This window comes from Rhinolophus sinicus, linkage group LG07 (assembly GCF_036562045.2).
Source record: "Rhinolophus sinicus isolate RSC01 linkage group LG07, ASM3656204v1, whole genome shotgun sequence".
In the NCBI taxonomy this organism is placed as follows: Eukaryota; Metazoa; Chordata; class Mammalia; order Chiroptera; family Rhinolophidae; genus Rhinolophus; species Rhinolophus sinicus.
Genome location: NC_133757.1, coordinates 103,320,304 through 103,347,298, shown reverse-complemented (window position 1 = coordinate 103,347,298; position 26,995 = coordinate 103,320,304). Strand labels below are relative to the sequence as shown.

Sequence of the window (26,995 nt, the reverse complement as noted above, 5' to 3'; positions counted from 1 at the left end):
TGGCTCTAGAGCCATTGTGTTATAGTAGGTACAAGTGAGTATAACTGCAGTGACAGTTTCACTTACTGTAGAGCAGTGATTCTTTCGTGATGTCCTTTCCACTCCCACTTTCTATCCACTTTAGAGATGCTGATACTCTTCCCTAGGTATGTGTCTAGTAGATCATACTCACGCCTACACCTTTGAGAAATGAGTGTTTCTCAAAACAAAACAAACCAAACCCCACCAAAATGTGCTGCCTGTGCCAACATTGCGGGTGCATGAAAAATTAAGATTTATTGCTCTTTACTATTTATCAAAACTCACCTGACTTAGCCTTAATATAATTTCAGCAAGCCTTTTACATACATTGCCTTGTTTAATCCTAACCTTGTGATGATTTGTATTGGTACTCCCATTGTACACATGAAAAGATGTAAAGAAACTGAATAACTTGCTCAAGGTTGCACAGCTAGGGAGTGACAGAGCTAAGTATAAAGTTGAGGTGCTGTGGCTGAAAATATTTCATGCTTTTTAAAATGTACTACAATGACTTAGTTTCTATTCCTAATTAGAAAATTTCTATTGAAAGCCAGAACAGCTTTTCCATTGCATTTCCCATATTGTGGATTTTAATTTTTGTATTTGTTCATGGTAACACCAAATGAGAGAAACATAAAATTAAGAAACAAAGTAAATGAAAGTACTGATCGTTAGGATCAATGTACTCTTTATGACAACCCAAGGCTATGGTAATTAAGTTTATTTAAAAAAATTAAAAACATTTTATATACGGCGGTGGACCTAGATCTTAGCTCTTCTTCCCTAGCTCCTGCCCATCCATTGATGTAAGTTTCTTGAGCCGCTGCTAATTGGAGCTGCTGCTTCTGCTCAGAGGACAAGTAGCTGTGATGCTGCTCTCTCTAGTAGCTCCTTCTGGCAGATAGGAGCAGGGTCCGATTGAAAGCTCAGTTTACTTCAAGCATCTGTTCAGTTTCTGATACCTGCTGGAGCTCCTCAGGATAGTCGACTACAGAAGCAGTACTGACACTGGGTACAGTTGTCTGACAAGTGTGAGGCACAAAACATCCAGTTGGCCTGTATGATAAAATACTTTAAACCTTGGGCTTTGCAGATCAACAGTGATCAGATACTTATTGACAGCATTGTACTTATTTTGTTATTCCTGCTTTCTTTTTTCAAACTCTCACTTCTGTTTTTCCACTCTTGTTTTTGTTGCTTGTTTTGTTGTTTGCGTTTCCACTTTTGCCTCTTTTTTGTAGCTTAGGCCTTGTAAAGCTTCTGTTTAATTGATCAGGGATGTTAAAAGAAGTTTTCAGCCTCTACTGTGGAGAAGAATTTTGGGGGGCAGCACTGGAGTGATCACCAAATGTATCAGCACAATGATCCTTGATTTGTTGCAACCCAAAGAAATGCTTTATAGATTCCTGATGTTCCATGTCTTGAACATTGTTTTTATACTTTGTTTTAGGAACTGCAACCATGAATGAAGAAAATATAGATGGAACAAATGGGTGCAGTAAAGTCCGGACTGGTACTCAGAATGAGGCAGCATTACTTGCTTTGATGGAAAAGACTGGTTACAACATGGTTCAAGAAAATGGACAAAGGAAATTTGGTGGTCCTCCTCCAGGTGTGGATTTGTTTATGTTAAAAAAAAAAGTTGAATCTTTAGTGTGGTCTTTTACAATTATGTGTATATCTCCACAAGTATTTGGAATAGTAGCTCTTTTCTTTGTAACTGATTCAAGACCTTAGCAATCATTTTTACAGTTGTTAGGGAAAAGAGGTCGATTTTATAATTTTATGCATATCTTACCCTTAAAGTTTTCAACTCTGCTCTTGGTTTAAGAAGCATTTGAAAAACAAGTTGGGTTGGGTTTAGAAAGAAGTCAAGATTGGGTCAATGGGGGAGAAGGGTACTCTAGCTATAATATTAAAGAGGAGGAATTTGAAAGAGCAGTTAGTAGAAGAGTGGTGTCTATGCTAGATGCAAATGAGATGTAAACAGGTAAGTAGATGTAATGCTTTGTTTTTCTACCAATAGCCAGTGCAGTTTCTTAAAACCCTCCAGTTAACTTTCTATCAGACTTAAAATGAAATCTTGGCCTCTATGTCCCTCAAATACATGTTAGCCATACAGGTCTGCGTGCTCTGAGTTATTCTTGCTTTTTCTTCTTCCTGATATGTCCTCAAGGCTTATTCCCTCATTTTATTCAGGACTCTGCTTAAACTTCATATTCTCAGAGATGTACCTGACTACCAAAAACACCAACCCTTCTGTGGCTTTATTTTTCTTCATAGCACTTATCACTCATTGTCTCCTCTATTGAATATAAGCTTCGTGAGGGGAGGGGCTTCTATTTTGTTCATTATTATATCCCCTAACACCTAGAATCGTGCATGACACAAAGAAGGCTCAGTAAATTTGTGGGATGAATGACTGACTGATTGCTTAGGGAATATAAATACCAGAATTTATCAATATTTATTTTTGTCTTTTAGGTTGGGAAGGTCCACCTCCACCTAGAGGCTGTGAAGTTTTTGTAGGAAAAATACCTCGTGATATGTATGAAGATGAGTTAGTTCCTGTTTTTGAAAGAGCAGGGAAAATATATGAATTTCGACTTATGATGGAATTTAGTGGTGAAAATCGAGGTTATGCTTTTGTGATGTATACTACAAAAGAAGAAGCCCAGTTAGCGATCAGAATTCTTAATAATTATGAGATTCGACCAGGGAAGTTTATTGGTGTGTGTGTAAGCTTAGATAATTGCAGATTATTTATTGGAGCTATTCCCAAGGAAAAGAAGAAAGAAGAAATTTTAGATGAAATGAAGAAAGTTACAGAAGGAGTTGTGGATGTCATCGTTTATCCAAGTGCAACTGATAAGACTAAAAATCGCGGTTTTGCATTTGTTGAATATGAATCTCATAGAGCTGCTGCTATGGCTCGGAGAAAACTAATTCCAGGTAAGCCTGCCCCTTTAACAGTTATTTTTTTTTCATATTCACTGTATTATAAATATGGAAAAATGACGGTACCTCACAGATCAAATATTAGGAAAACATCCCTTAAAGAGGAATATAAATTGTTTAAGGAAGTAAAATAAATGATCCTAAAAGACAAGAAGTTCCTATAAAATAAAATGTCATAATTTATAATTTACTGATTTGCTGAATGTATATACTTACATTGAGCTTGTTAATTTTTGTTTGATAAAAATCCAAAAGACAGCGTCTAATTCTTCTAATAAAGATCTGTCCTTGAAGTATATTTTTTCTATTGACTCTTAAAATTAATTCCACCATAAGTTCTGGTTAGGTTTGCCTTTGTAAACTCTCATGTGAATAGGAAATTATAATGCTTAATCAAATATAATGATATGTATTTGAGTTTTTGCTTCTTTGGAGAAACAGTTTTACTTACAATATTTGACTTTTGTTTTAACTATCTTCAGATTAATTTATTCTTTTTTTACAGGCACGTTCCAACTATGGGGCCATACCATTCAGGTAGATTGGGCTGACCCAGAGAAAGAGGTTGATGAGGAAACCATGCAGAGAGTTAAAGTTCTCTATGTAAGAAATTTAATGATCTCAACTACAGAGGAAACAATTAAAGCAGAATTCAATAAATTCAAACCTGGTGGAGTTGAACGGGTAAAAAAACTTAGAGATTATGCTTTTGTTCACTTTTTCAACCGAGATGATGCAGTGGCTGCTATGTCTGTTATGAATGGAAAATGCATTGATGGAGCAAGTATTGAGGTAACACTGGCAAAACCAGTAAATAAAGAAAACACCTGGAAACAGCATCTTAATGGTCAGATTAGCCCTAATTCTGAAAATTTGATTGTGTTCGCTAACAAAGAAGAGAGCCATCCGAAAACTCTAGGCAAGTCACCAGCTCTTCAAGCCCGTCTCAATGGTCAGCATAGCCCTAGCCCTCCTGAAATCGAAAGATGCACTTATCCGTTTTTTCCTGGAACAAAGCTTACTCCAATTAGTATGTATTCTTTAAAATCAAATCATTTCAATTCTGCAGTAATGCATTTGGATTATTACTGCAACAAAAATAATTGGACACCACCAGAATATTATTTATATTCAACAACAAGTCAAGATGGCAAAGTACTCTTGGTATATAAAATCGTTATTCCTGCTATTGCAAATGGATCCCAGAGTTATTTCATGCCGGACAAACTCTGTACTACATTAGAAGATGCAAAGGAACTAGCAGCCCAGTTTACATTACTTCATTTGGGTAAGTTTCAAAATACTTTAAATAATGTAGAATATGAAATATTATAGATTATGAATTAATTTATTTTGAACTCAACATTATTGGTGAGTATTTAACATAAATTTTAGCTCAGTTTTATGAATTCATGGTACATTTTATTGAGACTTTTCTCCTATAGAATCTTATTATATTTAATTTTTTAAACATTACTTATGGGAAAATTTGGTTTTGATTTCTTTAGGGTTTGTGGTCCTGTTTCATTAATTTATTGTTTTATAATGATTCATCCTCATTTGAAATAATTTCTGTATAAGTTACAAGATTATTTAAACCAATTTATAAGTGTCCCTACATCTTTGGTGAAGTCTACACAGTAAGGTTTCTTGGAGTTGGGTAGGAAATTGGTAATATCAGAAAGGCATTTCAGCTGGGTCATGTGTAGACACAGCCATATGCTCACCAATCTGGAAATTTGTCATTATTATTCATGAAAAATAAAAAGCATCATTAAAAGATGTTTATGACCATTCCCTTTTTTTGTGCTTAATAAAAAGCAAGTTTCTCTAAAACATTTGAGGGATAATGAAGACAGGCTTTGGGCCATATGCTAACTAAATATTTGGCATTGTAAAGGAAGAAATGTAATATCACTCTGGTATTTTACTACTTCCTGTTTTTTACTGTGTTAGGGGTGTTAGATACTCTCTCCCTACCAGTTTGTCTCATTTTTTAATGCAGTTATAGATTTCAGTTGGTGATGACTTTGTGCCCCAAATGATATTTATTAGAAGAATAGTGGTTTCTTGAAAATCAACAATAAAAAGGGAAGGTCTCCAACTAAGTATTATAATTGTTTCTTGATTATAATGGTCAAACTCTTAACCTAAAATTGATTTGTTATATGGTTGCAGAACCATACTACTGAAGCTTATATCTATTGAAAATTGATATTCTCAAATTTGTTAAGAGAAGGCAGTCAAAAGGAAAAGCATTGCTAAAAGGGAAAATAATGTGTGTGTGTGTGTGTATTTTTTTTTCTTATCCATCATAGCCACTCCCATGATGTTATGAATATTTTCAGGAGATTCTGGTTTGGAGATCTCGTCATAATTTTAGGGTTGAAGGTAGGGTTTCCTTCAAAGAAACTTTTCAGTAGTGTCCTCAATTATTGGTTTGGAAATATTTGGTAATTTTACAATCATCTAATAAGTTAATAAATTCTTAGGTATGATTTCCACTAATGTATAAAATAGGAGCCTCCCATTTTTCTTTTAATGAAGACAACCTAAGTTAAATATAAAATTAGATGGGTAGCAAATAATTCAAATTAGCAATTTTACAGAAAAATAGCTCGAGTTATTTTTTGGGAATGGAATATGGAAAATTAGTTGCTGAGCAAGATTTTCTGAGGGTACTTGTGTCTGATCTAATAGCATGGTAATCCTGAAATACATTTATTTCTATCCCCACTCATTTACCTTACATACTTAACTTAGATTTCCAAGATTCTTAAAACATGGTCTATTTTATGTCAGATTTTCTATTAAGACATGGTTTGCCTATCTGCTTATAAAGATCAGATCTTATATGCAACCACAGGTTTTTCATCATCTTTGAATTTAATATTAAGATTTGTTTTTATTTGAATCCTAGGGCCATAGTTAATTTGTTATAACATTTACTTTCCGAAGAAAACCCCCGTTCAGGTATAGTATTCCCAATCTGATTATATTAATTAGGGGTAAAATTAGCTTCAATAAATGAAATGCTTAGAGGGCACAGGCAGTTTGCCTTATAGTCATCTATTTCAGATTTTACCAACCTTATATTAAAGCTGCTCATAATAAAAAATTGAAAAATTTGTGTTTTATGTTATTTTTTTAGTTTCTATTCATTTGGAAAAAAGAGCTAAAATCCAAATGTAAGCCAGAAATTTTAGTTAAACACTAGGGCTTGTTTGGACGCAGTATATAAAGTTGAAGGCCTTGTGTACAGACAGTAACAGAAAAATCCTGTGATCGACTAGAAACAAGTGAAGGTTGAGGTAGAGGCAGCTGAGAAGGAGAGAGAGAATTCAGGGATGTGGAAGAGTCAGAGATGAGGGGTCTAGGAAACTCTGATCAGAAAACAAATGTCAGACTTTCAGAGGTCATCAAAGTCGAGACAGGTGCTCAGGTGCTGTAGACAGTCAGGAAGTTACATATTGCCACATGGCAGGTCAGGAATAGAGTTAATGTCATTGTGGCCGTGTTCTGGCTTTTTCCTTCTATTCATATGGGAGCCTCTGGGCTTGAAAGAGTTGATGTGTTTTTGGGTGCAGTTTCTTTTAGATTAAGGTTGCAGGCTTTCATGGGATGGTTCCAGATTGAGAACGTAGTGGTAGTGGTGTGTTCGAGGGGACGGGGTGTTGTTATATCTTGCTAAATATTGACATGTTCCAAGCATTGGAGTTTTCAGAAATCTAGTTCATTAAGTGTTAAATCATCTCTTGGCTCTATTTTCTTAAAGAATTTGAATCTAATTTGGTAGATAATGAATTTAACTACTATTTTAAGATGTTTTCTTTGGATGTAGTAATTTGAAAAAAAATGCTTTGATACTCTTAACCCTTTCAGTTTGAGCATTATTATCCAGTCTTACCTTGATGATCTTTGACTATTACATGTGATATAAACAGTCATTTACCTTTTTATTTCAGAAGTCTTGAATATACTTTTAATGTCAGTAATTTTGGCATTACTATGCCTATTTTTCAAGTTTGAAAAATAAGGGAGAAAAAAATTAGACTTTATTTAGTTTAATGACTATCATTGGTATTATGAGGAAAATAGAATTTTTTTTTAAAGGGGTGACAGGCATCTAAATGAGTGCTACAAATCGGTTTACTTCTGGTGACCATTTAGTGCTCTTACCAGAATCCCAGAAGTTCTTGGTTGTATAGTCCCTTAAAATCAAGTTTTAAAATGTTGGGGTTTTTTTTGGTTTAAAGTGAACTTTATTTTAAGCAAAATGCTCCTTATAGAAGAACAACTGAACGCTAGGGTTAATGCCAAAATTGAACCCTTGTATTTTTTTTTTCAATTTATTTCGAAGTTAGAGACTATCTTTATCTTTATAATGTCAGAGAATAACCTCCCTAGAAATTTCTCACCCAACCAGTAGGATAAGAAATGATATATTACCTGGTTATTTTTAGGAACTTGTAATAAGGGGGATACTCAGTGGGTTTAATGGGTAGAATACAGACTTGGGGGCTAGGAGATAGATAGGTTCTATACCAAATATTTGATGTGTGGAGATATCTTGGGTCATTCGTATCACATGTTTTTAAATAAGCCTCTTCTATTTCATAGTTTTGTATCTTTAATAATGGATCAGACTATCAGTGTGAATAATCCTGCTTTTCCTAAAACTTTGCATCTGTTTTGAATCTGGGCCTTCCAATTTTGCCACTGCTTTCTCTTGGAGGATTCTTTGCAACCTAGGAAAATCAAGGAGATAAAGGAAAGTTCTGGAGAGTTATAGTTTTGAAGAAGAAAGTCATGGAGAATATTTACTGGAAAGAGGGAGGTAGCCTCAGTGTGTGTTGATAATTCACCTTGTTAAATAATTTATTAACTGATTGTTGGCAAAGCATTTCTCATTTCTATGTTTGTGTAATACTGATAAAGTGGCTATTTTTTTTACTTGTATGACCACCTAAAGGTTTAAAATGGGTGAAGAAACTGTCACAAACCAGCTTGTGCCAGTGATTTAATTTCATCTGAGTTATCCCTTGTTTTGGCCATGACTGGTGAAGTTTAATTAAAGAACAAATCTTTTTTGAATGCTTCTCATGTGCTAACTGTATTTTCCTAAGTAATTGGGCGCTAAAGATAAATAAAACATTGTTTTTGCTTTTGAGGAGTCACAGTCTACTGAAGAAGGCAGAGACACAAACTCGATGCATAGATGATTTGGGGAGTACAAAGAAAAAGGGCACACCTTCTACCTGATCTGAGTTGTAAATCACGAGTGTATGTCCAGAGAGAGGCACACCATAAGCAAACACTGATTAGAAAAACAGCATGGTGGTGGGTTAATAGCAAACAGTTCTGTATGGAGTTTGCTTTGTTAATTTCAGTCAGATTTTAAGAATTAGAAAATTGAAAGGAAGTAGTCTTTTAAATTCGTCAGTCCTACTTTTTAAAACTTTGCAAGTATTTTTTTATTACAACTATGTTGACATTACTTGCTTTTCCTCTGAGGAAGTAATTTTTTTCTAGATGAATCTGTGCTGATTTGTGTGGAACATTTTATGTGTAAATATTCTTCTTTTTAATATCGTCTGTACTTTGTTTTTTCAATATTTTTGTGGCTGACTTACATATTGCTTCTCGTATTTGACTTTGTAATGACATACATCATTAGAATCTTTAATTCTTCCTGGTCATTGAAAGGTAAAATATTTAGTATATAAATATATTTTAAGCATGATAGCCACTGTGCTTGCTAGGCCTTTAACAATTACATTAGGTTTTGATTTCTGTTATCACTTAAAACTTGGTTGAAACTTATGAAATAGAAGACACAGTAGGATAAATGTATACTATTATGAGAAGTTTTGATGTGAAAAATAAGGTGCTTTTTCTCTTATGAGCTGTCATTTCCAGATTGATGGGCAGAAGTGCAAAAATCAAATTTCAATTTAAAGAATTTGCCGATAAATTGCTTTGAAACAAAGAGAAACCTTCAGTTTTTTTTAAACTTAAATAATTTTAGGAAACACTTAAGCTAGATACAACATAATGGTGATATATTATAATAAAAATTTTAATTATCAGTAATTAGAAGAAAAATAGTATTACAGAAAGTTATTCTTTTTCAGTTTTAATTATAGATCTAACTGATGATACTATTTCAAACTGATAATTTAAAGAACAAAATTTGCTGAATTTGCTTTACAATTCACTTAGGTCAATAAGAAGTAGAATCAGCATCAACATTTTATGCATTGGTTTCATATGATCAAGTGGTGAAATGAAAATTCCATTAACTCAACTATGTCTTTGACCCTCCATGAGGGCCCAGTGTTCATGAAAATATATTTCTATTCCTTTTGAAAGTTAACTATTTCTTTGTGAAAGACCATCATGTATTACTCATAATTCTTATCTTAATGACACTTATATTAATAGACCATAATTATGTAGTACTGTGAGAGAAGTAGCTTAATACAGTAATGAGTAACCAAGTACAAGTATAAGAACCTGTAGTTTCAGCCACCAACAAACTGACTTTCGAGAGGCAAATGAATCATTTACTCTGTGTGGACCTCAGTGCCTTCACTCTAAAATATGAGGGTTTTATTTGGTGACCACTAAGGATTCTTTTGTCCCTGCAATTTATGGTTTTATTTAAAATATGGTCAAAAATCTTATGAAGGACCAAAAATAATACTTGAATTTTTTGATATCTACCCAGATAATATACTTAAGTTCAAATAGTTTAAAATTACAAGCTGCTTTTGCAAGAATTAACTCTTATCAATTTAATATCCCCTCCTTTAAACAATTCAAAGCTTATATCTGTCTATTTCACAGAACTGGATTAAAAAAATGAAGAGTCATCATTACTTGCATGATGACAAGTAATTGCTTTTTGGTTATTTCCTTATCTGAATTTGTTAATTATAATCAAAACCAAGATTTTATAAAACAATTTAATTACCTAAAAATTAGAAATTAGAAATTAGTTTTCTTTTTGTAACAGAATCTAGAAAAATGATGTGTATTAAAACATATCATCTAACCAGTATTTGTTCCATAATTATGTTATTAACTGGCTAATGTGATCATGTGATTTAATTTACTTTATACTTTTGTTTATTCATGCTTGATCATCCTGTAATTTCTTAGTATCTTTGGTTAATGCATTCCTAAAATACTTGTTCTAATACACTAGTTTTAACAGTAGCTACTGCTTTATTAATTTATAAATTTAACACACGGTTTCGTCATTTAATACTTTTAAAAATAATGGTGTATAAAATTTCCCTTCTTGAATCATTGCCTGTTATGTTCCATTCTTAGATGTTAGCAGCAATTCATAAGTCTGCCACATGGTGTCACTTAAATATATCTCTTAACCTGGCTTTAAAATGATTTCAATGTTGATTTTTCTCTCCTCTATGGCTAACTTATTTTATGGATTTAGAATCAGCAAAGTCTGTGTGAGAAGCTGCATGTAGTCTTCAGCCTGGCATGCCTTTATTTATGCTTCCTATTTAATATTTAGTAGTCAGTAATTGCTTATGCTGTAGCAGTATAATTTAGTGAATGGACTAGTAAATATAGACAGAAGATGTTCTGGGAAATTGCTAGTTTTACTGTGATAAATTTTTTCAAGTGATCACCTGTGCTTTTAACCATTTTAAAATTATTCAGTGTCAGTTGCTTGTAGGCTTTTTGGTTAAAATTAGATACAGTATTAGTTCTTTATTAGTTAATTTTGGATATATTATCTATCCTAGATAATACATCTTCTGTCTAAGACCTGTTGGTGCATTACCTGCAAGAATAGTGTACTTCCCTCTGGGGATTTAAAACAAAATAAACAAAATAAAAAACTTTAGTTTCCCTAACTAATTAAAAGCTTTAAATCACCAGAATATTAATAACTACTTGGTTTTTCTTGCTCCTTAAATTTATAGTATTTGGTGTATGATATATTAGTTGCATGTGTGCCATTATTAATCTCACGACAAGTGACATTTGAGGTATAAAAATGGCCTGTATGTGGATTTTTATATACACAGTAGTTCATACCGTAGTTTTATGACAGTGGTTCATTTAGATAGCTATATACCTTCCTGCATTGCTTTAATTCAGTAAATGTAATTTATATACCACACTGAATGATTTCTACTATAATTGTATCTGTAACTTTGGTTAAAAAGTATATAGGAATGCAATCATTAGGAAACATCAAACTGTTATAATTAATTGTACCACTTAATAATTTGGTGAATGTACTCTGAAAACCCTCTTTTGTTGTGTTTTTAAACAGTATAGCTTGATTTTTATACACAAATTAATTTAAGGGATTGACACTTGAATAAATAAAAAATGTAAACTGGGATGTACAACTCCAGCTTCTCCTGCACAGTAGATTTGTATACTGACCTTTACTTACAATGCTTTGCTATTATAGTATAACCAAGTCCTCTGACTCTCAGTCTCCTCAGAATGTTCTATTGTTTGGCCCCATCTCACCTGACCATAGGTAAATCTTTCTTTAGAAAACTTTAGTCAATTTATTTTAGTTCTTTCTTTTGTAAATATTACAACACTTTTGAGAACATTGATACAGGAAAATTCCAATTGGGAAATACCACAGGTAAATCATTTCTCCTGAAAGATATGACGCAGTTTTCATCTCTCCTTGACATCAGTGCTATTGTACTTTTGTTATTCTGGAAATTACTTTGTGATTTGTTGTTTAATTTAGTGGGCAACAGCAATGTTATTCTAACAGAAAGACCTAAATCAGACTGCAAATAAACTCATTTGTTAAGTGACTTTTAATCAACTTTTTGATCTTTATTAGCTGGAGTTAATGAGTCCAAGGCTGGAATGCACTGAAGCAGGACAGCCCCTCCCAGAACAATGCCTTCTTCACAGCAGCTCAGGAGCACTGAGGGCATCTGTTACTCTGTCTTTTCATTCACTTCAACATCATTTTCCCACCAACATTCTGCACAGCTACTCCTTCTGAGAGTTTTGCCAGAAGTTCATTTAGGTTGTTTTTTTCCCCTCCATATTCACTAGTTGTGACATCTAACTGCTCAGTAATTTCTTGAATACGTTTTTCAATTTGAGCCTTGTCACCTTTTCCTTTCAAGAGCATGGCATCATCTTTGCTCACAATGACCCCCAACTTTTCCTAAGTCATGAGGCTGACTCTGTTCAAGATTTAGAGTCAATCCTTCTTCTCTGAACACTGAACCACCAGTAGTAATAGCCGTGTCTTTAAATTGGTTCTTTATATTGTCGCTCAAACCTGGAGCTTTGGCAACTGTAACCAGAAGACCAACATTTAGCCTACTCAAAACACGTGTACTTAGAGCTTCTCCATCAGCATCTTCAGCAACTGTGACCAAGAGCTTATGGTGAACATTGGCAGTTTCAAGAGCAGGTACAATTGACTGAACACTCGAAATTTTCTTATCACTGAGTAGAACATAGGCATCTTGGAATTCACATTTCTGATTTTTCAGTGCATTAATGAAGTATGGAGAAATACACCTCTATCAGATTTCATGCCTTCATTGTTTTCTAATTCGTTATTCAGTGTTTTTTTATCTTTTATGTGATGGCGCCAATTTTGCCAACCCTTTTCATTGCAGCAGAAATGATGTTGCCAATTTCTTTGTGTCCATTTGCAGAAATCGTAGCAACCTGAGCAATTTCTTCAGAAGTTATCACAGGTTTAAGACTGCTGAAGTTCAGCAATTACAGCCTCAAGAGCTAACATCACACATCTCCTGATATCCACTGGATTAGCACCTGTACTAATCTTCTCAAAGCCTTCCTTTGCAATAGAGCGTGCCAAAACAGTAGCAGTTGTGCCATCCCTAGTCTCTTCTTTTGTATTATTGGCAGCATCTTGAACAAGTTTAGTGTCGATATTTTTATATTTATCTTTCAAGTCAATGGACTTTGCAACAGTCACACTATCTTTTGTTACTTTGACTTCCCTAGCTCTGTTCAGTAATCAGTGTTCTTCCCTTTGGCACCATAGTGACAGCTCATAGTGTCACACAGCTCCAGTATTGGCTGAAAGGACTACACCTCGAAGCATTAAGGCTTGAAGCATCTGCACCAAATTTTAAATCTTTGGCATAAGCCCAACTGAGATGAGGAGCCAGTGCCCTGGACACTGGCCTAATCTGGCGAAGGACTTGGTGTAATTGAAACATTTCTGCAGGACAGTGGCAGTGTGTTTGAGTGGCGAGGTAGGCCTTGGGCGGCAAGTGAGGGCTAGATAAGGAATCTCTTGCTTTGATCATCTGAAGAACTTGTCGTGCCCATTGGTACTTCCAGGCTCTTCCTAGTGCTGCGCGCTCTGCTTGGAATAGTCTTCTACTTGCTCTCACCTACTTAATCTCTTACATTGAGCTTTCCTTGGACATAGTAACCGAGAATGACTTGTTCATAGTACTCAGCAATTTAGTAATTTTTATAGGACTGTTTATTTACTATTATAAATTTTGATCCATCAGGTTTATAATGCCGAGGGACTTTGTAGATACATGTTTTTTATTGTTATGTCCTCCATTGTGTAGGTCAGTACTGTCTCCTCCTTTAGTACTCAGCATGTAGTACTTTTCAGATAATAGAAAGTAGTCTACATGCTATAAGGTTAAAAGATAAAGATTCTGAGGAAAGATCAATTTTGGCTGTGCTTTGAACTGAAAGAAGAATGGGTTGGAAAAGAAATATCTGAGATATGGAAATGGTAGGTACAGATACAGAATGATTAAATTATATATTGTGGTTAACAGGATGATATATATTTATATTTTAATGAAGTAGAAATACCGGGGGTACCAAAAAAATGTATACATATGACTTGTATTCAACTAGCTTATTGTATGATATTTCTAAACTTAGTTGACACTACCAGTGCATTTCTTCGTCATTCTTCTGCACAGGTATAGACTGATAAAAATGGTATTTCATTCTTCCTTTGATTAGTTTCCTAAAGGCAGAAAAAGCCCTACAAATTCAGGATGCTAAGATAGCAGTCTTACTTGGAATATACTGGAATTCTGTACATTCAGTTATTTTCTGTTTTCAAAAGAAGAAATAACAGTATGACATATCTGAGAATCTATTGAAAAATAGTTTTCCATCTTTCATACTGGTTACTTTAAAATTTATATGGACTTGCTCTTCAAACTGAAAATCAATAAAATCTTCAAAAATATAAAATATGCTTATATGTACAATTAGTTTTAAGTAACTTAAAACTTTTCATCATATCTTTATAGATGAAGACTACAATGTTATGTCTCAATGACTATAATGAAAATTAGTATTCTAATTAGTGGGAATTTGGCTCTTATTCTCATATAACAGAAGACTAGAAATAACGCATCTAATTTGTTAGGAGAATGCTTACGTTCTCCTAACATTCTCCTGTATTATTTTTTAGAAACTTTTTTTATCTCTTAAATTTAGTGAGGGTGTGTCCAAGTGTTTTCCCCCCATTATGGATAATCATTTATCCAGCACCATTTATTGAAAAGACCATCCTTTTCCCGTGGCTTTGCAGTGCTACCGTTAGTATAAATCAAGTATGTATGTACGTACACACACACATACACACCTATATACACATACACACCTTATTCTGGATTCTCTATTCTATTGCGTTGATCTATTTTACTACATTGCCTTAATTACATAACTTTATGGAAAGTCTTAATATTCGGTAGAGAGTATTTCCCACTTTTTTTTCTTTACAATTATCTTGGCTCTTCTGAGCCCTTATATTTCCATATGAATTTTCGAATCAAATTGTAAATTTATAGCAAAAAATTCCTACTGGGAATTTGATTGGAATCAAATTAAATCTGCAGATCAATTTGTAAAGAACTGACATTTTTATAATATTAGGCCTTCTGATTCATGAGCATTATAGATCTCTCCATTTATTTAGGCTTTCTTTAATTTCTCTAAACATAACAGCAGTTTACTGTGTAAATATTTCTTGCATCTTTCATTAGATTTATTTGTAAGTATTTAATATGTTTCAATGGCATTGTAAAAAATGCCTCTTAATGTCAATTTCTAATTGTTCCTTTGTATATAAATATAATTTGTTTTTTGTATATTGAATAAAACTATTTGATTCTAATGATTTGAATCTAATGGTTTGATTCTATTTAAAATTTTCTACATAGGCAGTCATGTCAACTGCATACAATGAGCTTTTTCTTCCTTTCTGTCTTTACACTTTTCTTTTTTCTCTTGCCTTATTGCTCTGGCCAGAACCACTTGTCCAGCAGTGAATACAAATTATGATAGGCATCCTTGTAAACTTTTAATATTTCTCCATTAAGGTATGATGTTTTTTGTAGCTTTTGAATAGAATTCCTTTATCACATTAAGGATATTCCTTACTATTCCTAATTTGCTAAGAATTTTTATCTGGAATGGGTGATGAATTTTATTAAACGCTTTTCTTCTGCATCTATTTAGATAATTGTATCATTTTGTCTGCTCTTTTCATGTGAATTACATTGATGTTTGAATGTGACATCAGCTTTGTTTCTGAATTAGTTTCTTCATGGTATATGATTTTTTTATGTATTGCTAAATTTGATTTTTTTTCTTTTAGACTTTTTACGTCTATGCTCATTAGTGAGATAGGCACATAGTTTTCATCATAAAAACAGTTTAGAAGTTTTTCCTCTTTCAGTGTTCTGTGCAAGAGTGTATAAATTGGTGTTATATATTTTTAGACAATGTGGAATATCATTTAAGAAGCAATCTTAATTTAGAGTGTTCAGCCTTTCTTGTGTAAGGCTATAGCTGCATCACATTCATTTTGATATATTTTATTATCATTATTTATTTCAAAATACTTTGTTTTGATTTCTTCTTGAGCATAAATTTCTAAACCTATGGAGATTTTTGTAGTTATTTTTGGTTTTTATTTTGCTATGATCAGAAAGTACATATCATTTTAGTCCTTTGTTTTTCATTTTTAAATGACCAATTAAAGTAAATATTCCATGCCTGCTTTAGAATTTGTATGCAGTTGTAAACTGACAGTGTATTAGTTTGCTAGGGTTGCTGTGGCAAAGTACGACAATCTGGACGACTTAAGCAACAGAAGTTTATTTTCTCATAGTTCTATTAGGACTCAGAAATTAAGGTGTTGGCAGGGCCATGTTCTTTCTGAAGCTGGTAGGAGGGAATTTCTTTGCCTGTCTTACCTTCTGGTATTTGCCTGCAGTCATTGAGTTTGCTTATAGATGCATTATTCTAACCTCTGCCTCTCATAACATGGTCATCTTCTCCCTATGTGTCTCTGTGTCTTCACATGGCATACTTCTCTCTGTGTTTTTCTATTGTAAGGATACCAGTCATATTAAAGGGTCCACCCTACTCTAGTATAACTTCATCTTAAATAATTACATTTGCAATGAGCCTGTTTCCAAATAAGGTCACATTCTGAGGTACTAGGGGTTAGGACTTCAACATATGTTTTTGGGCACACAAGTCAACTCATTTTATATATATATATATATATATATATATATGTAGATTATATATATATGTAGATTATATATATATATATACACACACACATATGTATATGTATATGTATATAGTATACACACATATATAGCTATATATGCATATATGTGTATATGTACACACACATATATATACTATATATCTTAATAGGTCAAATTTGTTAAATCATTTAAATTTCTTTATTTTTCATGATTTTTGGTCTGTTTATTCTATTACTTTGAGATGGTTATGAAAATCACCCATTATGATTATAGATTTATATTTTCCTCCTTTGGTTTGTCAACTTTTGTATATTTTGAGGTTATGTGTTAGGTACATAGAAATCTAGAATTGTTATATTTTTCTGGTGAAGTGTACCTTTTATTACTATACTGTGTCATTCTATCTCTATCATGCATTCCTGTCTTAAAGTGTACTTCCTCTGATATTAACATTTAGGCTTTTTTTTGGTTAGAGTTTGCATGTTATATATTTCTCAATTTTTAACTTACTTTTCCTGCATCTTAGCCTTAACAAGAGCCCATTATTATGTAGGTAGGTGTTTTTGTTGTTGTTGCTGTTTGTTTTCATCGAAAGTCTCTTTTGAGTGGTCAGCTTGCATTTTTTTTTTTTTTACTTACTAATATGCTTGGAATTAGGTTCCTCATTTTCCATTTGCTTTTTATTCCTTGTTCTATTTTCCTGTTCTATTTCCTTTTTCTTCTTTCTTGCCTTTTTTTGATAGATTATTTCTTTGCCCTCATTCCTCTTCTTCTTCTAGCTGTAATAAGAATGTCTTCATTATTCTTTTAGTGAAACACTGTACACTCCAGCATGCATTCTTAACTTATTGAAGCCTAATGTTAATTAATGCTTTTATCACATTCCAGACAGTGCAAGGACCTTAGTACACTTCTCTTATTTCTTCTTCCAGTTTATATAGTATCTTGGTATTTCCATGCTTTAAACCTATATCTTTTAATCCCATATACCAAATTATAATTGTTTTTAGTTAATATATATTTATATTCGTTTACTGTTATACATATTTGTCATTTCCTTTCTTCTTCATGTCCTCCTACATCTCCAGCTTTCCACTACGATTGTTTCTTTCTTCTGCATAAAGAACGTTCATTTGTAATTTTCTTTGGTGTGGATATGCTTATAACAAATCACCTGTTTAATTTACCTGCATGTGTCTTTTGAAAGGGTAATTTTACTAGATAAACAGTTACTTTTCCTTTATCCCTTTGATTATAATTCCACTTAACTGTCTTCTGGCTTCCATCTTTCCTATTGAGAAGTCAGCTGTAATGATCACTCCTTTGAATGTAAACTTTTTTCCCCCATCTGCTACTTTTAATGTTTTCTCCTTTGATTTTTTTTTCAGAAGTGCTACTATGATGGACTTAATGTTGTTTTCTTAGTTTTTATTTTAATTGGGACTTTCACTACTTCTGAAATCTGTGGATCAGTGTTTTTTACTCATTTTCTAAGATGTTTTCAAATACTGATTTTGTTCCATTATCTCTCCTTTTTATATGGTATTCCAGTTACACATGTTAGACCTTTTTACTGTATATTTCATATATCATATTCTTTCTGTATTTTTTATTCTCGTGTGTTTAGTCTGCATATTTTCTTCAGATCTACCTTTTGATTCATGACTTCTTTTTCCATCTGTGCCTTACATGCTGATAAAACCATTCATTTGGATTTGTCAGTTCTAGAATTTCATTTGACTCTTTTTTAATGATTTCCTTTTTTTCTACAAAACTTTCAGTCCTGTCTTTTTATTTCCTTGAGCGTATTAGGCATAGTTATTTTAATAACAAATTCTGAAAACTTGATCTAATTGTTTTCTGGCTCTGTGACTACTGACTGTAGTTATTGTTGATTTTAGGTCACATTGTTTCATCTCCTTGTGTGACTGGCTGTTTTTTTTTATCGAATGCCGGATATTGAATATGAAAAAAAAAAAGTACAGATAACTTGAAAGCTAGCATGCTGTTATTTTTATTCAGAGAGGATTTATTTTTGCTTCAGAAATGTGGCCATGTGATTGGCAATCCCAGATTGCCTTAATCCAGGCAGGAATTCAGAAGATTTGAATTTAGTCTCGACTGTTAAAGTTGGTTTACTTCTAGTTCAGTTTTACTCAGGATTCCAAGCATACCTCATTATTGGCTCCTCAGCTTCAATTTTCGTCCTCCTATCCTAGAAATTGTCTGTCTCTTGCCTTCAGAATCCCTCAGAATTCTGAATTCAGATCCCTCTTCAGAATTTTCTAGGCCTTCTAGGGAAACACACCTCTTAAAGATATGCACACCTCTCTGAGTTTCCTTCTTGTCTAGGATCACGATTCCATAATTCTTCACTGTCTGGGTCATTCTTAGTGCTTTCAGATAGATATTTTTGCTTTTAATATTGTCTGCATTTTCTAGTTTTCACTGGCAGGGTTGATTAGTTACCTATTTGATAATGTAAAAATCAGAAAACATTGTGACTTTTTTCTACTGAGTTGTTATATGTAAGATGGCTATTTAAAAATCTAGTTTTATGTGGATCACCAAACATTTTTCATTTGTTCATTCTTTTATGCACAAATTCTTAGCATAGAGCTGGATATACATTTCTATCAGAAAGCTTTAAGACATGTAAAGATATAACCACTAAAATGGATGAATGTCCAGATTACTGTATGTGTGGTTAAATTAGGCTTCAAGTTTAATTAAACGTAAAGTTTAATTTAAAAAGTTTAGTTGTTATTAAGCAAAATGGTTTTTAAGCTTAGTGTTATTTTGGCCACCTATTTCTTTTTAAGACAGAAGGAAAGGATATTGATACTTTTCAAATTCACTTAGATTCTTTGGCTTATGAGAAAATGGGTAATTTCATTTGCTTTTTAAATCCTTTGTTTTATTAATAGAGTACTTCTTGGAAAAAACGAACTAAGAAGGACTTAATTTGTATAGAAACATAAGGCTTTTTTCTGATAATGTATTAACTCAATTTTCATTCAAATAGTGAAATGCTGTTCTCTTTGTTCATCTTTGCAGAACTTTAGAAATTATAACTATTAATATTTGTCACTTGTTTCCTTTTCTTTAAATTTATTATTTACTGATCAAAAAGTTTTTAACTAAAGTTATCAAGGATTCCATGCACTTCCAAGATAGGGATAAAACATCAATCTAAAGACTCAATTCTTTTCTGTCTCCACTGCTTACAGACAGGGAACACAATCTCTTCAGCCTGGACCTATGTAGAAGAATTTGGAGAAAATAAACAGGTAAGAAAAAGTCTCTTAGGAGTATTAAGTTATATGTTTAGTTTTCAGAGAGCCAGTTATAAATTATTATTCTTATAGTTATAAGAAATAACTAAAATTATCCAATAAGACCTTGCAAAATAGTTTGATTATTATATTTTTGTTAATTATAGATCATTAAGCGAAGTTTTAAAAAGGTAAACTGGTTTCCATATTTCAAGTCTTCTCAAAACTTTACATGATAGTGTTCATTGTGAAACACCAAGATGGTAAAAAGTATTTTAAGGTAGATGTAGTTGGAGTATATTATGTGTAGATTATCCAGCATTTCTCAAATTTATCTGAAAATGGAACTCTAATTTTTTTCATATTTATTAATTCAAAATTATTGATACAACTTGGAATAAAATGTGTTTATGAGGATTCACTGTTTAGTTTTTTGTAACATGGTACTAAGAAGGATACGTTTTAGTAGGAAGTTAAAGGTAGTTTATAATTCGAGTAAAGATTATTATGTCTAAACTCCTTTTTACGTGTAGAGGCAAAAAGAATGTTGTGGTTTCCTGGGTACCAGTCTATGTACTAGTTCTGTGTTTTTAAGTAAATTACTTTACCTTTCTGTGTCTCAGTTACCTTGTTAAAAAGGGAAATAATAATACTTATATCTTGTGAGGAGTAAATAGTGCAGATTGTATATAGTTATTTTTGGCACTTAGTAAATGCTCAATAAAAGTTAGCTTTTATTAATATAACTTATGCTGCAGATACAGAGATAGGTATTTATTATGCTTGAAACTTATGACTTTATAGGTCTCAATCTTAGCATAAAAAAATCAAATACAAGTATGTGATGCTATTCTCAGAAATATCTTTTCCTACAAGTTTTTATTTTTGAAATTTTGAATTTGGACTAATTTTACTGATAGAAATGAAACTTGAAAAGAGTTATCTTTTCTAAGGCTTTTATCTTCTCTTGGCTTTTGCCCAGATAGTGAGCTACAATTTTTGAGCTCTAGTGAAGCCTATATTGCTGCAGCTCAGATCATAATTTTCCTCTTACAGGCCTGCTGTTCTTTACTCTGTTTCTGAGTGGTTTAGAAACTAGCATTAAAAGGAATTTGCCATAATTTCTTAATGCAAAGCTAGCAAACTGGAAGCTCTAGATTTGGTTTGTTTGGTCTCTCTAGCTTTTTGAAAGGAAAGCAACTGGGCTTAATTTCAATACAAATAGCTAGATACCTGTTGTTTTCCATTTGGTTCTCTTTGAGTTCCTTTTTTGTTTGTTACATCTTGGCCTCTGAAGGCATTTGAGTTTGTAATCGATTTGTTTAATATATTTCATCAATTTTTCTGTTTTTAAAGTTTCCCTAGTACATATTATCACCATTAAAAGTTCTTCCCAAACTGATTTGTAAAGTTATTCAGTGAAATACTGTTTCTAAGGTCAAACTATACTCCCCTTGGGAGATCATAATGCATATTAGCATATTAAATAATTGTAGTAGCAACCTGTTTAACTGTGTTAAAATCATCTTTCCTAAATTCTTCTCAAGATTTTTTTAGCTAAGGGATTCTTGTTTTGAGGTACTTCAATTGTATAGGATGTAGTTTGGGAAACACTGAAACTAACTCAAACACTTAGGTTTGTTTATAGCTATGTTGAGTTATAACTGAAATACAACAAAATACACACATTTAAAATTATACTTTGGCCAGTTTTTATTTATTTATTTTTCTGTTAAACAACACCACAAATCAAGAAAACAAACATTTTCATCACCCCTAATGGAATCTATTCCTCCTCCTATGTTCTTTCTCAGGAAACTACTGATCTGACTGCTTTCACTATAGACTAATTTGCATTTTCTATAATTTCAAACTCTTGTTTTTGAAGGTTTAAATTCTAATCTTCAGATAATTTAGAATGAAACAACTAATTTCTGAAAAATAAAAGTACAGATATCAGACAGATTTTGTTTATGATAATTGTTATACACTACCAAAATTTCACAATAAAAATTTAAAACCCAAATCACACTTTCAAAATTATATGGGAAAATGTATTGTAAACTTAAAAATGATTTAGTTAAAAACAAAAGCAGATTTTCCCCCAAAAAAATTGAATCTGAAAAAAATCATTACTGTAGTAAAAATAGAGAATTAATCAACTAGAAATTTATAAAGAAGCAGTTATAGACAATAACCTTCTTATCCAGCCATCCATTACTAAGATTAGCATACTCATAGCCTCCTAGGAATCATCTAAAACAGAGATACTGACCCAAGCTACTCCGTGGGCCTACTCTTAGAAAAAAGCATGGGCTACTTCATGTCTACTTCTTGCCCTTTGCTGTCAGTTGCCTGATAGGAAAAACTAGTAGAGGACAAAATACCCATTTTTGATTTTGTCAAAATATAATTGTAATAGGGAAAGTAAATGAGATAAAAATACCAGTGAATTTGATAATACTAATGTGTTTCAGCCAAAAGTATCACTTAAAAATTTCTAGTTAATGATTTTTAAATATTTCATAGGTTTTAAGTTCCTTAATTACTAGCAATTCTGAAAATTCTTTCTTCTACTTTACACTTAGCTTTTGATTTTCTGTACTAGGATAGAAAATACAAAATAATGATAAATGTTATTTATATTTTCATATGGATGATTTTTTTTTTAATCTGTGTGGTTGAACCTAGTCAGCTGTATTTTATGTTTTGAGTTTATCCAGTGCTGTAAAAAAACATTATTTTGCAGATAAAATTCAGTGGTTCAGTGAAGGAAAGTTATTGAGTTATTTCAGTTATGGCTATTTGAATGTTAGTGATTGAAATAATAAAATGGTGAAATGAGGACTTTTAAAAATTGTAATAAATAGTCCATAAAAATCTAAAGAAATGCTTAAAATATGTATGAAAGGTATGGCAGATGTATTTTATAGGTAAAAATATCAGGTGTTTCGCTCTCATACATTGCTGTTGGGAGTGTAAAATGGTATAAGCTGCCTTGGAAAGTAATTGGTAGTACCTCAAAAAGCTAAACAGAGTTATGCATACGTACCAGCAATTCCATTCCTAGGTATTTACTCAGGAGAACTGAAAACATAGCCACACAAAATTTTGCACACATTATTTCTTAGCAGCCATTATTCCTAATAGCCAAAAGGTGGAAACAACCTAAATGTCCATTGACTGATGAATGGATAAACAAAATGTGTTATATCTATACAATGAATATAAAAAGGAAAGATGTTCTGATACATACTACAACATGGATGAACCTTGAAAACATTATGCTGAGAAACCAGTTAAAAAAGACCACATAAATTGTATGATTTAATTTATATGAAAAATTCAGAATAGGCAAATTTATAAAAAACAGAAAAATTATTGGTTGCTGGGGCTAGGGGAAAGGGAATAGGGAGTGACTGCTAATAGGTACAGAGTTTTGTTTGGAGTGATGAAAGTATTCTGAATAGTGGCTTTTGTTGCACAACTTTATGAAATCTTAAAAACATCTGAAGCTTTTCGTGCCCTATTGTTTGTAGTATTTGGGAAAATTTTTCTTCTCTTGATTTATCCTATGTGAATAAAGTCATCAATGTCACCTTTTAATTTTGTATTTTAGTCTCCTTAAAAATGTGAGAATACATTAGTTGATTATTGCATTTTTAAATTAAAAGCTTACAGTAGGGTACTATCAGCAAGGCACATTTTTAGACCTAAGCACTATGCCCTTAGTCAGTTGTCTGGCTATCTTTGTGAAGTCTTCCTCTGAAGATAGCTCTTCTATCTATATGTCATGAATAGGCCGCATCAGCTCTTGAATGATAAACCCAAAGTGAAAGTGATTTCTCTGAAAAACATTTCCCCACATACAGAAATGTAACTATTTAAAGATCTGCTCTTCTAAATCTTGTTGTCTAAATTGTTAAAATTTGACAGGGTTAGTTGTGTCACAGATACATGGCTAAAAAGGAATGGACTGTATTTGTGTAATCATCTTTAGGAGGAAAGAATCAGACCTTTTTTTAAAGCAATTATTTGAATTATAGGAGCACTAAGTTTTCTGTTTATACTCAATGGTATACTGTTTATACCATAACCATTCAGACAAAGTGGATACTTTAAGAGGAGAATTCTGTAGGAATTACCCTATTTTGGTGTCAAAGTAATTCCTTATCCAATTTCAAGGTACTGAAAAGATTTTGTACTGGATGCTTTCAATGTATTTATGTCTTGGAACAAACTGCTTTTATTAATCTAATGGTACCATTAATAAAAATACAATGGTTATAAAATTTTTCTAATTGGAGTTTTATAATGCTAGAAATTAACCTATATTTAATTGATTTTTATTTTTTCCATTTTTTTTTTTTAACTAGGTCCTTTCTGATGTTGCTTGAACTTATTCTTCTGCAGTTGATCTTATTCCTGCTGGCTAAATATTAAGTCGCATGACAACATTAACTTAATGTTTGTATGTTTTAGGCCTCATTTATAGTTACAGGAAAATATTGAAAAAAACCTTACCTGTGCATTAGATGACCCAATGGTCTTTTTGACCATTCTTAGAAACACCATAACTTTTATAAATAATCATTTATAGTATTGTCACATCCTTGGCTTATTTTACACTAAAGAACATAGTTGAGTTTTTGGAAAATACAGGATTTGCAAATTTGGTCTTTAATAGTCACACACACCTATAAACATTACAATTAATGAAGCAGGAAATTATTGCTGCATTAGATGAATGTTTATTGTGGAACAGTAATATTTCAATTATAATTGTTTTATTTTTTAAATTTGGTTTAATTTTTAGATTTTTCTATATTATAAGGTGATAATGGTTTCTTAAAGTTTATTTTATAAAGATGATTCATTTTACTGTTTTATGGTACAAGTAGGATGCTAATGTTAAATTGTATGTTGAGTTATAAAAATGTTTATATTAGTATTTAAATAATGAAATACTGGACAGTTAAGTTTTTGCAGTCCAGGGGTGAATGTTTCTGCTGGTTTGATGCCTGATACAGTTTCAAAAACAGAAGCAAATATGAATTCGCTGTTTATTTCTTTTCTTCATGGACTAACCCTTAGCATCAGAACCAAATTTAAAAGGAGCTTCATTGTGGAGCAAGAGAAATCAGAGATTTTCTTTTTCTGTGATAAAAAAAAAGATACAAAACAACGAATAGATATCCAGGAAATAGATATCCGAGAATGCATTTTAGTAAGATCTCTGAAGCATTGTCAGTGAAAGAAACATAATACTGACCAATAAAAATGTCAGGATTTGCTGTGCAGTAAATGCTGAAACAGTCTTTATCAACAATAAGTATTATCAAGATTTTGAGTGTGAGAAAATTATATTATACTGTGATTGTAGTTTTAATGTTTTGTCTCTTTGAATTAAATATGTATCCACAAAGATATGCAGCATAATTCTTCATGTATTTATTTACAGACTACAATTTTCGTCGCAGCTCAATAAATAGTCTTTCCCCCGTTAGTGCTACCCTCTGTTCTGGGACTCCCAGCGTGCTTCCTTATACTTCAAGGCCTTATTCTTATCCAAGCTATCCCTTGTCACCAACAATATCACTTGCTAATGGCGGCCATGTCGGACAGCGACTATATATCTCCAATCAGGCCTCATTCTTCTGAAGAAAATACTGTAAACATGAGTATGAAAGTTTCTTTGTAAAACATGCAAATTAAAATACTGTTTTATTTTAGAATCGGGTTTGCATATTTGGTTTTAAAATGATATATATGTATGTATACATATGTATACATATACACATATATGTATATTTCAACATAGTAAAATAAACATCACCCATAATTCAGAATAACCCACAGTTATAGAACTTGTAAAACATGATAAGTTTAAAAGTTACTCAGTGGTTTCTTTTGATAATGGTATAACAAACAACTATTCTTTTTAAACTTTTGGGATTTTAAATACTTCTGATTCCTGAGTGGGCAATAGAACTCAGTAGTTTATGTTAAATTTTTGCATAATAACTTTGCTACATAGCATTTCACAATATTGAAGCACTTGCAGACGATGGTTACACTGGATTTGATTACCAAGGATCACTATCTGTATTAGGGATTAGAACAGTTATATAACAGAAGCATCTAACTATTATGTAGAAAGAAATGACGGGCAAAAAGATTAAGATGCAAATTTTATGCAGTACTAAAGAAGAAAAACAATCTACCATTGTGGTCCTTAAAAAATAACTATAAATATTTTAGTTAATAATTATTTGTTATAGAAATAAATTATAATTTTGCTGTTAATGTATTTAAAATTTTTATAGTTATGCTTCCTTTGTGTTTTTGATATTCACTGTATAGTTATTTGAGTAATAAGTGTTATATGGTTTTTTAATGTTGAAATCATGTGTTGTTTAATTTTTGTACTTGAATTCAAATTTTTGACATTAAATATGTGATGCTTCTAACATGTATGTGTTTTATTTTTGATTATTATTATAATTAGCACAAAAAAATTAGCTTTCACAATCAGCTTGACCTTTTCTTGAGAACAATTTTCTTTACTGGTATAGTCCTTGGCTGAGTGTCTTCATGGGACCAAAACAAAGGGTATTGCAGAAAATTGTTAGTTTTATGAAACATAGTAACAAAAAATCCTTTTTAAGGACCAAGAGAAATATTTTGTTGATGAACCCAATGAAATTTCCCCTTTTTACTTATGAATAATTAATGAATACAGGTCATTTTGATTGTTTGATAATTTAGTAAGTGTACCTTTATAATGAATTTCTAATGATGGTTTATATAATTATCTGATAGAGACAAAAATCTTTCCACTCTTTGATACTGACATTAACTTTGCTGATCAACTCATTGTATAGCTGTATGAAAGGTTATGAGGAAAGTTTAACTTTGTCTTTCTTCTCTAGTTTTTCCTTTACAATGTTGGAGTAGGAAAGATTTCTGTAACTATGACTCAAAATCTAGAAGCCATAATAGAAAAGGTTGGTAGGTCCAATTTAAAAAGAAAAGCCTGAATGGGAAGAAGGTACCAAGGGTGTCAAAAGACAAATGATAAACTTGAACAATAGTTGCAAATAATTTCAAAGAGGGCTAATATTTAATATTTCCAGATAGCAATAAGGAAAAGACCATCCACTGAAGAAAAAAAGGGATAAA

The 26,995-nt window shown here is 32.0% G+C and overlaps 1 protein-coding gene and 1 pseudogene across 2 annotated transcripts; one reads left to right on the top strand and one right to left on the bottom strand.

Moving 5' to 3' along the window:
- The first annotated feature begins 1,470 nt into the window (after positions 1-1,470).
- Positions 1,471-25,547, top strand: RBM46 (RNA binding motif protein 46). Of its 2 annotated transcripts, none has more exons than XM_019733099.2 (4): positions 1,471-1,633; positions 2,506-2,973; positions 3,485-4,267; positions 25,275-25,547. In XM_019733099.2, the coding sequence occupies exons 1-4, from the start codon at positions 1,483-1,485 to the stop codon at positions 25,472-25,474; spliced, it is 1,602 nt and encodes a 533-aa protein (XP_019588658.2). In that variant the 5' UTR covers positions 1,471-1,482; the 3' UTR covers positions 25,475-25,547. The 2 variants fall into 2 exon arrangements, with proteins under 2 accessions (XP_019588658.2, XP_019588659.1); XM_019733100.2 differs by lacking the exon at positions 25,275-25,547 and adding an exon at positions 19,769-19,824.
- Positions 11,808-13,205, bottom strand: LOC109448103 (60 kDa heat shock protein, mitochondrial; annotated as a pseudogene).
- Positions 25,548-26,995: the final 1,448 nt, after the last annotated feature.